The sequence below is a fragment of the Falco naumanni genome, chromosome 3 (assembly GCF_017639655.2).
Source record: "Falco naumanni isolate bFalNau1 chromosome 3, bFalNau1.pat, whole genome shotgun sequence".
Taxonomy (NCBI): Eukaryota; Metazoa; Chordata; class Aves; order Falconiformes; family Falconidae; genus Falco; species Falco naumanni.
This window is the reverse complement of record NC_054056.1, coordinates 92378880-92393067: the sequence shown is the minus strand read 5'-3', so window position 1 is coordinate 92393067 and position 14188 is coordinate 92378880. Positions and strand designations below refer to the sequence as shown.

General features: G+C 44.1%; 1 protein-coding gene across 1 annotated transcript in view; it reads right to left on the bottom strand.

Moving 5' to 3' along the window:
• LAPTM4B (lysosomal protein transmembrane 4 beta) overlaps positions 1–14188 on the bottom strand; it is a 62084-nt gene that overhangs the window by 35173 nt on the left and 12723 nt on the right. Inside the window, exons 2-4 of the mRNA XM_040587662.1 lie at positions 9810–9921; positions 2760–2833; positions 2023–2145 (exon numbers count right to left, since the gene is read on the bottom strand). Of these exons, the coding sequence (XP_040443596.1) occupies positions 2023–2145; positions 2760–2833; positions 9810–9921 (309 nt within the window). The remainder of the gene's footprint in view (positions 1–2022; positions 2146–2759; positions 2834–9809; positions 9922–14188) is intronic.

The window sequence follows — 14188 nt, the reverse complement described above, 5'->3', positions numbered from 1 at the left end:
GGTACTAAGATTATTAATGGAAGTCAGGAAGAGCTTGAAATCTACTGCCGATTCCTGGAGACCTTCTTCTGCCCGAAATAGAAACTCACTGGCAGATGGTTGGCTTGACCACGACCCTTTGCAGTCTGCCAGCTAACCTCTCCTAATCCATTTGATACATCCTTTATCGATCTAGTGCTTTATTGTTGCTCTGAGCATCACGCTGCGAAGTCAAAAACCTCACGAAAGCCTATTATCTCCCTGCCCGTCTTTATTGACAAAGCCAGTAATCTTGTCAGTGAAAGAAAATGAGTTTGCCTGCAGGACTGATTTTCTGTGAAACCGTGCTGGCAGTCATTAATCATATTCCTCTAGTCTAATCCTTTATCAATTGACTCTCCTCTCAGCCCTTCTGTTATTATTCTGCTTGGTAGCAATGTCAGGCTAATCAGCCTATAATTATCCTGGAAATCCCCCTTGCCCTTTTGAGCACTGACAGTTTAGCACTCCTGAAGTCTCGCAACATTTCATTACCAGTCCAGAAAATGATTTACAACAGCAAGACAAAGACGTATGCAACCAGGGATTTCAATGCTCCAGAGCAGCAATGCAGCTCACAAAGTGCTCTGCTGCACCATCCCCAGCACCTTCCAAGGCTGGCTCCTTGTATTCTACGCTACAGAGGGGCCTATTGCTTTTTTACCTGCAGGAACAACAGTGATGTTTTAGCAGACATTTTGAGAGAGTCAGATTCTCTTTGCCCTTCTAGTGAGCTGGCTCCAGACGTGACACCTGGCTTTCAGCAGAAGAGCAGGGGCTTTCTGGGGTGCAGCTCCCAGCCTGCTCCTGTCCCCGTCATGTTCTTGCACAGCAACCAAGACTGAGTAAAAACTGGTTATGACACATGCCCTGGGATAGGCGGGGGGGGGTGGGGGGGTGGGGGTAGTTCCTGCAGCCACACAGACACTTGTGCTGCTACAAGAGCAGGGCTGGCACTGAAGCAGAAGGGAGGAACTGCAGGTGAAGGCTCCAGCCAGCAGCATTGCCAGCTTCTAGCACTCACCCAGCTATGGCTGTAATTCCCTCTTTTCCATTTGTATATCTGAGAACCTTTTGAATTATTCCTCTGCTTCTCTTCCAGTGTACCACCAGCTGCAAATGCAGGCGGGTGTTAAATAAGGCAAAGGATAACAGGCCCCTGATGCATCCCAGCTCCCGCTGGCTTGACACATTGCCTCTTCCTGCAGATTTGTGTGGCTACTTATCTCCCTACTGTTTCTCATTACCTGTTATTTATACTGCCCTGTCTAGTTTTCCATCCACATACCAAAGTTCACAGCCAAGCTAATCTGTATTCAGGTTTCTCAAGGCAGATTTTCAGAGGCAGCTGCAGCGCTGGCTTCTCCAGAGCTGTGCAGCTCCACCTGACCCCCTCAGACATGGCATGTGGTCCTGTGATGAGACAGAGGCTGTTAGGCTCTTCTCCTTAGGTGGTTGCAATCATACCTTGTAAGCTTACACAATAGTGGCTACAGATGTTTGGTTAAAATAGACCATGTGAAGAAGGGAGCCTCTAATTGTCCCTAAGATAGAATCCAAAAATATTTTCTAGCAAAACCAAACCTACATTGAATCAAACTCCTGCCTAATGAAACATGTGTTAAAGCTACCAAATAAATTAAAAGAGGCGGCAAAACATCCTTGAAATAGCACAAAAAATAAGCCACTGGATATGAACACAATGACACTGAATCCAAAAGCAATTACTTATTATCTATGTCTTGCAATATGAGTCTCATTCTAAATTAAGTGCTGCTGAGAGCTTCCACAGCACTGCAAAACTCCAGAGCTCTGCAAAAATATTGTAATAAGTTAGTAAGGTAACCTTGGCCAGACTAGCAAGGACTGAGAGGACTTTTCAAGGATGGCACTGGAAGTCAACAGGAAACCATTGGCCAGAAATACCAAACAAACAGTGCACCTTGCACAGGTGGTTTTTTTCTCCCAAAGCCCCCAGGGACTTGTAAACATCAAGTAATTTACCAGCTGACGGAGGTAGTCCTGAATTGTGCTGGGATAGACAAGTACACTGATGGCAACCAGTGTGTTGAGAGCAAAGTCAAAGATCTGGTAACAGAAGAAAGGGATGATCCAAGCTGCATGTTGCTAAAAAGGAAATAAAATGAAACTCATCAGCCACACGTTAAAACAGAAGGATGCCTGTCCTTCTGCGCTACAATCTAAGGAATAGTTGACACAGTGCAGTGTTAAATGGGCTTAAAGAAATATGACATTTAGCCAAAAGGGCTGTCCAAGCCAACGTGGCTGCTGAACTGCACCAATGTGTGGTGTCAGTCCCACAACTCATTGTACTAGGACATTTAGAAAGCACATACTTCCCCCCCCCCCCCCCCCCCCCCCCCCCCCCAATTAATAGGATTAATACTGGGACAGACCACAGGCTTGGGAGGTGAATGGGAAAGAATCCCCTTAACTTTTGTAGGTACAAGATGCAGTTCTCTGAACTCACAGTTTGCACAGGGCTTACTCCTGTTTGAAACTGTGGACAGCCAACACGACTGGGCAGTTTTCCTGCCTGCAGCACCTGGCCCTGCGATGCCACTGATCTAAGCAATCAGTCCTGCTGGCTCTTTGACTTTTCTTTTCCCCCTCAAGTTCCAGCTAAACAACAAGTTGCTAGAAAGCAATTTTCTTAACGTTGTTTCTACAGAGTTGTATAGTTCACTTGATTCATATCATCACCAAATATAATGAATTACCTTATATGCGCCATATGTAGCCATTGCACAGATCAGAATCATAAGAAGAGAAATCGCTGTGGCAATGCACATATCTGGAAGAGAAACACATCAAAATGATTGCAGATCAATTCAGAGCTTGGTTCAGTTATTTTGCCATCTACCTTGTGCAGAACATCTCGAAGGGCAGGGTGGGATGTGGGTGGGGATGGGTTTAGGTACATCATTCAGTCATTGCCGGAGGAAATCTGGCTTTTGTGGGAAACCTCTTAAATATAAGAATTACAGACAGTGATTAATGCTGCACAAGCCTCTGCAGCCTCTATGAGGCTGTGGAGATGCAATGAATGATTTCATTTTTCTGAGGATTTTAAAAAATCAGGAGCAGTCTTTACAAGAACAATATTTTGCCAGTGGTGATGACATCTGTAGTCAGAAAGTGTCTGCTTTTCTGCACTACAGATTGTTTTTGCACTAACAGCTGCTGTATACCATTGCTCACAAATGTCTAGAAACTCTGGAAAAGGAGAAATGAATTTTTAAAAGAAAAAGTCATAGGTAGAGGCATCTTAGAGCAGAAATAACATCTTGGAATTTTTCATTTCAACCAAGAATACTTCAGAAATATACAGTTTATTAATGAAGATGTATAATTGTCAGGAAAGGTGAAGGAGTAAAGGAAGGAAAATACTCTTTAAGGTTTTGATTGGAGTAATTACAGGACTCCTATCTCTTTCTTCCACTGCTGCTCAGCTTTCAATTAACTTTTCATTAGATTTAAAACATTCCTAAGCCACAAACTGGCTGGAAGGAGATCCCGGGGAAAAAAATTACATATATTTGGTCTTTTCATATATACCTCCCTTGATACGATGACAGGCCACAGTCAGGACACCAGAAGTGCATTCTGGAACCTGACCTTGCAGTTTGGGAGTGCAACAGAACATTGCAACTGCTTTTCTGAGGCTAAGCCAGTGCACAAAGAGGAGAGAGGACATGAGGTATACAGGACATGACTTTAGAGATCCCACCTCTGTTGGTATCTGCTGTTTACATTGCTGTCAGCACGTGCATTAAAACTACCTGCCTCAATCAGACATTGGTGGACTTGAGACACATTTAAATACAGGACAGTGTCCAGGCTGTTTACTACCCATCACTGCCTGACTCTGGAGGCATTCAGAGTGTGGAGATGCTTCCATTTGATCACAGAGTTGCCACAACATCTAACACCAGCACATGATGAGGACCATCCCACAGCATAGGACAGCCCCTCCACCTCACTGGCTGCTTTAAAATGAGGTTCTGGGTAGGTGCTCTGGAGCCTTCATCAAAGTCCCTGAAAGGTAGTTGTGGACAGATCTCACCTATGACCACCAGGCAGCAGTGCATGTTCACCTGGGTCATGGCTAAAAAAGGAAGGACAGACTTGTCTATCTTGCCATTTTTTTCCAGCCTACCAGTACAATCATCCTTGAAGAAGACAAAGGAACCAGTCCTTGATCCTTTTTCACCTGAGGGAACACAAATCCTGCACTAGCACAGAGCTCCTGCCAGCACTAATCCAGATTTCTGCTGGCCCTTGATGCAGAGAGGAACCTGAGACTTGTGAAGCTGGTGGGAAAGTGAGCAAGAGGAGGCTGTTGCTGGCTGATAAGGGCATCTCCAGAGGATGCTTATGTACGTTGGGCTACAGGCTTCTTAGGTACCGTGCCTACCAATGGCAGGATTAAGGACTTATGAACCTAGGTCTCCCCTTTCCTGGGACACTGCCTGTGTCCTGGGTTTCAGGACTCTTGCTCGCTCTCTCTCCCCCCAAAATTTTGTCCTTGTGATTGCATAGGGATTCAAATACAGTTGCAGGCAACTTCCTAATTTAATGGATGAGTCCCTTTGGCACTCAGAGAGGCACATTGAAACCACTGTAGGTTGATGAGGGCCTGAAGTCCAGATGTCCTTATTCACGGACAAGAGCAAATGCTTGAATCTTTGTCTTACTGTCAAAATAAGCAGGTCTGACCCAGGAGAGGCACCAGCACTCAGCGCTGAGGTTAGCTGCACCCTGTTCTCACTGCTTCCAACCTGGTGGCTTTATGCCTCTTGGCTTGTGGGTGCTTGGAAATGCCATTGGGAGGCAGCTGGGCTCCTTGCTCATAATTCAGGAGGGGATGACATCTCAGTGCACCCCAAATTGCTCTTCATACCAAATGGTTCTTCAGGCAACTCCTTCTCCTCTTTGTGTAGAGGATCTGGACATCCAGCAAGGGGTCCGAGCTGCATCGCCGTGACCAGTCTCCAGCTTTTTAGGAGCGGTGAGGCTGTGCTGTGCCTGTTAGAGGTGACTGAATTCTGCCCTCAAGAGGAAGCACCCACAAAACAAACCTGTACTAATAAAAGGTACTACAGCCTCTTCAGACACTTTTAACTATGTGGTCATTTGGCTGCCCACATACATCCTGTGAAATCAAAACAGTTTTGAATAGACCAGGTATAATCGAGGTAATGAAAGAAAAGGGGAGAACTGGAAATGGCTGCCCGTAGCCACTAACCTCAATTGAGGTAATTGCAAAAGAGGCTCTTAGATCAACATTTTTATTTTAACCATCAGCCTGAAGGCACTGATCACTTATTTAGTCTGTCCGTTCTTAATCCCAGTCACCAACTCACTGTATCCAAGGGGAAGCTGCTGTCATTGCCGTTTGCAGCAGATGCAACAGTCACAGGCTTCGCCTTGCTCATGACCACAGCAGTACTGGTTCACAGCCAGAGCCCAGCAAACTGCAATAAACTTGACATTGAAGCTCTGGTCTGACACACTCATGCTCCCTGTCTCTGGTGTCTCTCTAGCTGTGCTCCACTGTGCCAAGTCCTAGTTGGCTCAAGCTGGTTCTTTCTCATTTAAGGCTTCATTGGTTTTTTTGAGCTGCGTCAGCTTCAATTAATCAGAATGAAACTAGATATGTAGCACATTAAATGAGAAGCTAACAGGGGTGTGTGATTTTTTTTCCAGCCATGCTGTACTTCCCGTGGCATTCATGGCTAGAAGGGCTGTACTTGGACCACTGCAGTGGTTACACAGCCTAGTGTCCTAGATGGCTTTTTGAGTTTTCTGCTTGGGTTTAAAGAAACCAGTTGGGTTTTTTTCCTCTTATAGCTTGCAGCGAGATCCTATCTTCCCACCACGCTAGGGAGCAGATGCTGCTGGGGCTGGGCAGAGCTCCTGGCATGGGGCAACTGCGTGCACGGCAAGGTCTGCAGCTGGAGCTCTTTCAAACACATCTCACAAGCATTTCCTTGCCTTCCCCTCTCCTCTTCCAGAGGAGGCTGGTGGTGGGTGCTGCAGGGACAGGGAGGAGCAGCCAGCAGGGCCAGTGCCTGAGCCTGGACTTGTGTGGAGTGATGGAGACCTCAAATCCTCCAGCTCATCACCTGCCCCAGCCTTGGAGTTTATTGCTGGCTCACAGCTCCAACAGCTGGGGGCCAGAAAGCTGCCGATCAGCAGCCTGCAATCCTCGGGCAGTTTTGCCCACCTTCTTAGCCTTATTTATGCAGCAGCCTGGCCTCCTTACTGACAGCTAAGGATTACTGCCTCGCTCTCTCCTCCAAGCTTCTTGTGCAAGGTCAGTGCCACCACTGCCAGCTGCCATGCAGAACCCATGTGACAGTGGCACTTTCTCTCCAGCGAAGAAAAGAGGCCAATGAGAAGGGAAGAATTTGCTGCACTTTTGAGCCCAGCTGACTTGCTCTAGAGGAGAAAGCCAGAGGGGAAGATAGAGCCCTGAATATGCCATGTTGTGGCAAAGATCTAGTTTTCTCCCCTCCCTGTGGCAGGGGCTCATGCTGCTGGGTGTTGTTGATGGGCTGAGGCAGGAAGAATACCTGCTCTACCATCCCCATTTACCCCACAGCAGAAGTCCAAGCCTGCTGTCTGTAGGTTTCTTTATTATTTTTTTCCTGTTTGAATTAATCTTGTTAAGCCCTGGATACATGCCATGTTCAGCAGAGAGACCATCACCTTATCCTGCCCTGCCCTGAGCCCTCTCCTTGTCTCGCCTGCCCGTCCCAGGGCAGGGACACTTTGGCCCAAGTTGCTGACATCAGTGTCAAAGTCCCCCTCAGTTTCTATAGGCCACACATAGGATTTCAGTCCTTCTTGTCATATGGCTTATGAAGTATCACACACATTCATGGCACCGGGAAGGCAGTAAATAAAACCAAGCAACACGCACTGCTTGTCTGGACTGCTGACATGTCAGGACCATGGTCTGTGTATCTAAAGGAGCTGAGCAGCAGGCTCAGGTGGAAACCCTCTGGGAAGTCAAAATTATTTATAGGGCTTTTCCATCTCCTGCCCAGACATTATTAGTCTTTTAACAGCGGCAGTATTACATTGGGCAGCTCACACTTTTCTAATTTTTCCTAGTCCAGCTTCTAGTTCATGAAGTCCCTCAGGCCCTAAGGAAATAATAAAAAGAAAGATGACACTAAATGGGCTCAGCTGAGTATCCAGCACAGGAGGAAGCCCAGCGCGTTCCCCAGCTCCCAGATGTGTTTCGGAAAGCCAGCCAAACCACACGCACTGGTGTCTTCCAGTAACTCCATCTGCCACATGGCGAGTCTTGGCAGACTTTCCCCACCACCACCCCTCATTTCTTTTTCTAGAATAGAAGGGAAAAGCACTAACCTACAGCTTTTTCTAAGTGCTCAGGTAAATCCTTTCTCTGCTTAATCAAACAGGCATTTTGGAGCCTCTGGCAACGCTCCAGGAACCACGCTAAATCCTGAAATTAAGGCTAAGCAGATGTGAGCTGAAGAACTGATGCTGCACTGGCATTTCCAAGCAGTTTGCACTAGACTGACTCTGGCTCTGCATGTGACAAGAGTTTTTCCCACTGCTGGAACTTAAAATGGAAAATTCTCCATAAACCAGGCCTGAGCACAGCCAGAAGTAAATATAAATACAAATATTGGGGGGATCCTGCTTTCTTGGATGTCAAGGCAAATTTGCCATTAACTTCAGGTTAGCCACATTTCCACTACTGTGACTCAGCTGATAAAAGATCTGAGAATGTAATCTGGAAATAAATTTATGAAGGAGCCTATCTGAGGAAGGAGGAAAAGGGAGTGACAACTTTACATGCAAACTCTATGTCTGCTTTTTTTGTTTGTTTGTTTGCTATTGATAGGAGTGTCAAAAGTAATAATGAGTAACGGCTACTAGTATTTCCATCATTATTATTTGTCAATACAATTACATATAGATAACAACTTTGGGACCTTCATTAGCATAAAAATGGATGTATCTTCCTGTATTTCATACACATGGCTTCACATCTAAGGATTTCAGTACTTGCACCTAACCTGGGAAATATTTCTTTAAAAAAGACAAATAAAAGTAGGACAAGAGAAGAGCATGTATAAGTTTGTCTGACGTTTTATCAGAAAACATTTCCTCATTTTTGAACGAATAGTCATACTTAAAGAAAAAAGAATAAATAAAAAAATCTCTGGCCAGCTATTTCCAGTAACTATAAAAGCCAGTAGCTTGATTCAGCTGCCTTTACTCGGTAAAGGCATTAAACCAGAGGGAGTCAAAGAATAAAAGGAAACATTAATTCAAATATTCATTCGTAATTTAACTGCCTGTGAAATGTTCCCTTTACCAAATGGAAATGAGGGCGCTTGCCCCAGAAGCCATCCTTTTACAGTCTTGCAGGGTTCACTTCAGAAGCCTCGATAAAAAAATATAGAAAATACAATTTTCAAGTGTAGATGGAAATCCCCAATGTACTTGATCTGACAGCTATTGCATTACAAAACAGAATTACAATTTAAAAGCCGTGGGCACTGGCAGGCCTCTGATGCGGGCTATATAAAACCACACTGACAGACAGTCATTACCAAGGTTAATCTCTGAGAATTAGGACAAGGCAGTCAGTTTTAATATGTCAGAATCAGCTAGGAGCCCATCTGTATCTGCTATGGTCCTTACTTTCTTAAATCCAGTTATATAAAAAGAATTTTAGTTGGAAGTTGTAGGTGGTTTTACAACGAAGACACAATAAAGTAGCAATTGTCCCTTATTATTAATTAATTAAGATCCTCTAGGCATATCTGCACTAAAGACCTTGTGGAAATAAGCATCTCTTAACTGATACCCAGCAGCTCTAACACACCATGGGTACAACTATTTTTCTCCCATGTGGGGTATTCCTTTCCTACTGGTATTTTTATTGACTTCAGCAGGAATGAGGAAAGGACTTAAGAGCCTTTTGCTGCAGATGGGTGAGATTCTGAGCAGCAAGACACTAGTGTAACTAGCAGGAGACCTTGTTTCAGATTACTGTAAGAAATGCTGAACTTAACTATCTTGTGAGCAGAAAGGAAAATAAACAGACATTTTTTTCAAAATCACATTGAAGGAAAACCTTTCTAGATACAAATTAAATGGTTAAAGCAAATCAACAAATCAAACATTGCTAAATAAGTTCAAACAGTCATGGAAGAAAGAAACATTTGCAAAGGACAGGAGATATTTCCAGGAGACATAAATGGCCTGGCTCACCTTCCCTGCAACCATCTTGAAGATTTTCTATCATGCTCTTTGGTGAGTGAAGGAAGCAGCCCTGTGTAATCGCTAATATGCCTATAACTATAAAGCTAATATTTATATTTGCATCTATTACAAGATTTATTTCAAGACACAAATAGCAGTATGGATTCTTATGCATGTGTGGGCACTATGGGACATGGTACTGGGAGGTGCAGAGACTCTGTATCTCCCCCTGTCTTGCAAAATCCTCTTGGGGCTTTCAGTATCATTCTCCAGGATAACATCTCCATGTCAAGGGTTGGCCCTGCCCCTGCCGAGCCAGGACACAGCAGAGCAGACGGATTACTAATAGGTAGCAGATAAGGTTACTACTAGGTAACCAGTTTGAACTGTGCCATGAATACACCTTTCATAATAAAAATGCATCTGTAAGATATCAAGCTGGAGCAATAATTAAAGGACAGTAATTACTGAAATTATAGGACAGTTACGTAAATGCTGGAGCAGTTCGTACTTACTGGCATCATCCATAAATTCAAATTCACCCCCTAATTCAGCACTGGTTAGATGATACTGGTCAGGATCGGTCAGGGCACTCAGCAGAATCAGCAATACCACCGAATTGATAATCTACAGGGAGGAAAAAGGGAAAAGGGTCAAGCTGTGAAAGTAAACTGTGAAAAACCTCTGGGTAGCATATACCCACCACAGTCCGTGCCAACTGTGGCAGAGGCTGTTTTCCAGCCATCCAACTGTAGTATTTAACTAACACTGCAGTTAGTTTCTCTGGGTTTGCGTAAACAGGACCTATTTCTTCCCCAAGTGGCAGCAGGAAAACGGAACAAAACGTGGATTGCCCCTTTCCGTTCTGACTCCCTCCCACACCACCAGAAAAGTTACCGCTGCCCTTTCAGATTACAAAACACGTTAGCACATCCACTCCAGTTTGCTCTGTTGTAAAAACTAAAATCAATTAAAACCAATAATTTTGAGATTATTACAGATGCATGATGTCATCAAGGATTATTAGCATGGCAGAGCTGGAACTGGGGACAGGCCCTAGGAAATTGCTACGTCAACAAAGAAGAGCTGATTTGCTGGAAGAGGCTGTGTTTTAAGAGACCATGAGCGATGAGCTGATCCACGTGAAATGCTAAATCAGGAGGCCTTGGGGGGATGGGAGTGGGTGGCAATGTGAGCCCAGTGTCTGATGCACACCTTCCTGTGTTGTATGGCACAGAAAGATGCTCACATACACCGAGGCCTTGGCTATGAAATGTGGTAAGTCAATTAAACCCAAGAGTATAGTATAAAGCCATCCAATAGAAGCAGATTGTCAAGTATCAGCTACGAGAGGAACTCAAGAGGTTAGCCAAGAGCTGTATTTTGAAACAAATTTGAACAAAATGCTCATATCACTTTGAAGCAAAGAGGGCTAATTGAAGAAAAGAAGATTGCTCGGCATGAAATAATGCAGCCTGGCTAGAAGATTATTCTACAGAACTAAGAAGATAACTGATGAACAGGAAAACAGAAAAGAAAGCTGATAATATAATATGCTGGAAAAGATGGATTTTTATTGCTTTGATTCTCACTTCAAAGTCATCCTAATCTGATCACAGGTTACTAACAGCAACAAAAAAGGTGTAGGAACACGGGCTACCATAAGACATAACAGGCTAGAGAATTTCGTGGGTAAGATCAATGCTTTTTGATTGGCAAATTCCATCAAATTTAGCTGATAACAGATCTGTTAGCAATGATTTTGAACAACTACTGAGTATAGATTGAGTTCAAAAGACAGGGAAAGAGCAAGCACAGTTTATGCTTTTTCAAAGCAGGAAGGCCACGTAAAGAAAATCTAGCCAGAACATGAGATTTAAGAATAAAATAAACCCAAGGAAAGACAAGCAAGCAGTCTCCCCATCAGCACTTCAAATTTGTATGGTCATAACCAACAATCACCATGGGCTTGTCAAGGACAAAGCGTAATTAATTCCTTCTCTGACAGGCTAAGAGGCCTCGTGGACAGTGAAAAAACAGTGGATATCGTCTCTTTGCATCTTAGCAAGCCTTTTAATGTTATGAGATTCTTATAACTGAGCTAGGAAAACCTGGTTTGGTTGAAAGTGCAGGAAGGTGAGTGCACAGCCAGCTGGATAGTTGTAATGAAAGAACAGCTGTCAAGGATTCACAGCCAGTGTGGAAGATACATTGATTATGGTTTTCCAGTACCATTGAAAGACAAGAAAGAAATTAGTATTTCAATTCACCTGTGACTGGTATCTTTCTTTAATTTTCAGACAATGCCAAGCTGTAAGCACTGGGAGATAAGATTAAAAAGATTTTGACCAACTATGGCAGAAGCCAACTGTATCCTGGGCTGCACCAAAAGAAGTGTGGCCAGCAGGTCGAGGGAGGTGATTCCCCCCTTCTATTCTGCTCTCCTGAGACCTCCCTGCAGTGCTGTGTTCAGCTCTGGGGCCCCAACATAAGAAGGACATGGAGAAGAAAAGTTTCTGGGGAAGACCTTATAGCAGGCTTCCAGTACCTAAAGGGGGCCTAAAGAAAAGCTGGAGAGGAACTTTTTACAATGGCATGCAGTAATACAATAAGGGGTAATGACTTTAAACTGAAAGGGATAGAGTTAGATTGGACATAAGGAAGAAACTTTTTGTGATGAGGGTGGTGAGCCCCTGGGACAGGCTGCCCAGAGCAGCTGTGGATGCCCCATCCCTGGCAGTGCTCCAGGCCAGGCTGGATGGGGCTTTGAGCAGCCTGGTCTGGTGGAAGGTGTCCCTGCCCATGGCAGGGGGTTGGAACTAGATAATCTTTAATGTCCCTTCCAACCCAAACCATTCTGTGATACTATGAATTCAGACAATAGAGCACAATTCAGTACCAACAAGCACAGAGCATGACATTTGTGATGAACTGCAGAACAAGAGGAGAAATAACTGACTAGGTAACAGTTCCTCAGAAGTTTGGGTATGAGAGTGAATAAACTGAAAGTGACTCAGTGTCATCCCACGAGCTCATCTTTGTGGCTACGTGGTGGTGGGCAGTACTGCAGAAACCTGGGTATTAGACACACAAGTCATCTTCCCACTCGCCCTCCACAGGGCCTCTGCAGAAAGGGTCCAGTTCAAAGTCCTTCTAAAATGTACCAAGAAAAACCCTGGAGAGGATCCTGCAACAGAACAGAAGGTGATCAGACATCTGGAAAGTGTGACTGTCAGGGAAAAAAGTGGGGTTGTTTAGCAAGGAGAAGCTGGAGGGAGATGTTCTCAGTCTTTTTTGTGCAGAAAGGCAAGGAAAAGAAGGAGGCCATAGACTTTTCTCCAGGTCCACTGGGAGATGAGTAAAGTAACAGATTTACATTACAGCAAAAGGAAATTTAGGTTAGGAAGCTTGCTGAATGATAAGAACAATCAGACAACAGAAGAGATTGTCTGGAGGGGGTTAGAGAACTTCATTACTGCATTTTTTCATAAATAAATAAATAAATAGCTTTGTGTTGGGAATGCTGTAGACATAGATGGTCTTGTCCTGGCTTTGAAGACAGATCAGAGACTGTCAACATTCAAAGTTACATTCCATAAATCCTACTAATTTTTAACATTATGTATAACTTTATATTGCAATCCAGTTCTTGCTTACTCTTTTGTGGAAAGCTAAAGGACATATACCAGTAATAAATACGTTACTGAAGTACTCAAAATAGCCAAGCAACCAGAAACTATAAATGCGTATAGTGCTGCTATTTTAGAGGCATACAAGTTTAATCTTTCGTACAGGTATAGTCAGGAAGTTTCATAAAACAGTGACCTAGACACTCTACTTTCTCCATATGGATATGTCCAGATTCAGATCTGAAGTCCAGCGAGGTCAGTAGGAATCTCTCTAATGCTCTTTAGTGCATCACTTTTCTGTTCTATCAGGTTGTTCTTTTGTGACCCTCATAATGACCTCTAAACACCTTCCAACTGTGCTGTCAGTGGTGCAAGTGAAATATACCACGTGCTTATTTGCTCGCTCTTTCTCTGAGAAGAAATGTGTGCACAGTTGGGTGTATTGTATTTCTTAGGGTTTTTCTTTTGTTTTGAAAGTGATGCAACTGTTGAATTTTGAAAAATGCTTTCATGGATAAATTTAATGTGCTTAAAAACTTACTGACATTGCATCTTCCAAGGACACATAATCAAGGACAAGAGCATAAAGTAATTCCCTACTGATATATGCAGTTGGTATGAGAGTTGAAATCTCTGTTCCAGGAAAAGCAGAAGAGATTTTTATGCTTTCTTAATAAGGCCAAGATTTCTCTTACATTCCTTCAGCAACAAATAATGTAACAACTAATTAACAGTGCTTAGAAAACATTTTCATTATGCGAAGTTTCAGTAAGCAACTGAGCCCTTTACCTTCCCAATGAGACATGTTATCCTCCTCTTATGGATGGAGAAACAGAAACATGTTCACCAGGGTGGTTTTCAGCAGCAAGAATAAAATGCAAGATTTTGCACTATCAGGTCAGAATGGTACCCACTGAGTCCTGCTGCTGGTTACAGTCACGCTGCTACCCACAGTTATAGGAGAGGAGCCCCAGGAGTACCAACGTTCTGGCCCTGCCCAGCCCCACCTTGGACCTCCACACATCCCTGACCATAGCCCAAGACCCCATTTCAGATCAGCCTGGGGGTTATCAGTCCCTGCTCCAGCAGCACCACAGGAATGCAGGTCTCCAGCCACGCTTCCTGGATGGACCCCCTGAATGCACGTTGTAGCTTGTCTCCAGTTGTGTCCCTGGTCTCATCCCCTTTTGCTCCTGGTTCAGCTGCCTGGATGGCCGCTGGCCCTGGTTCATCAACTGCCATGTTGGGGGCTGTTGATAGACCCC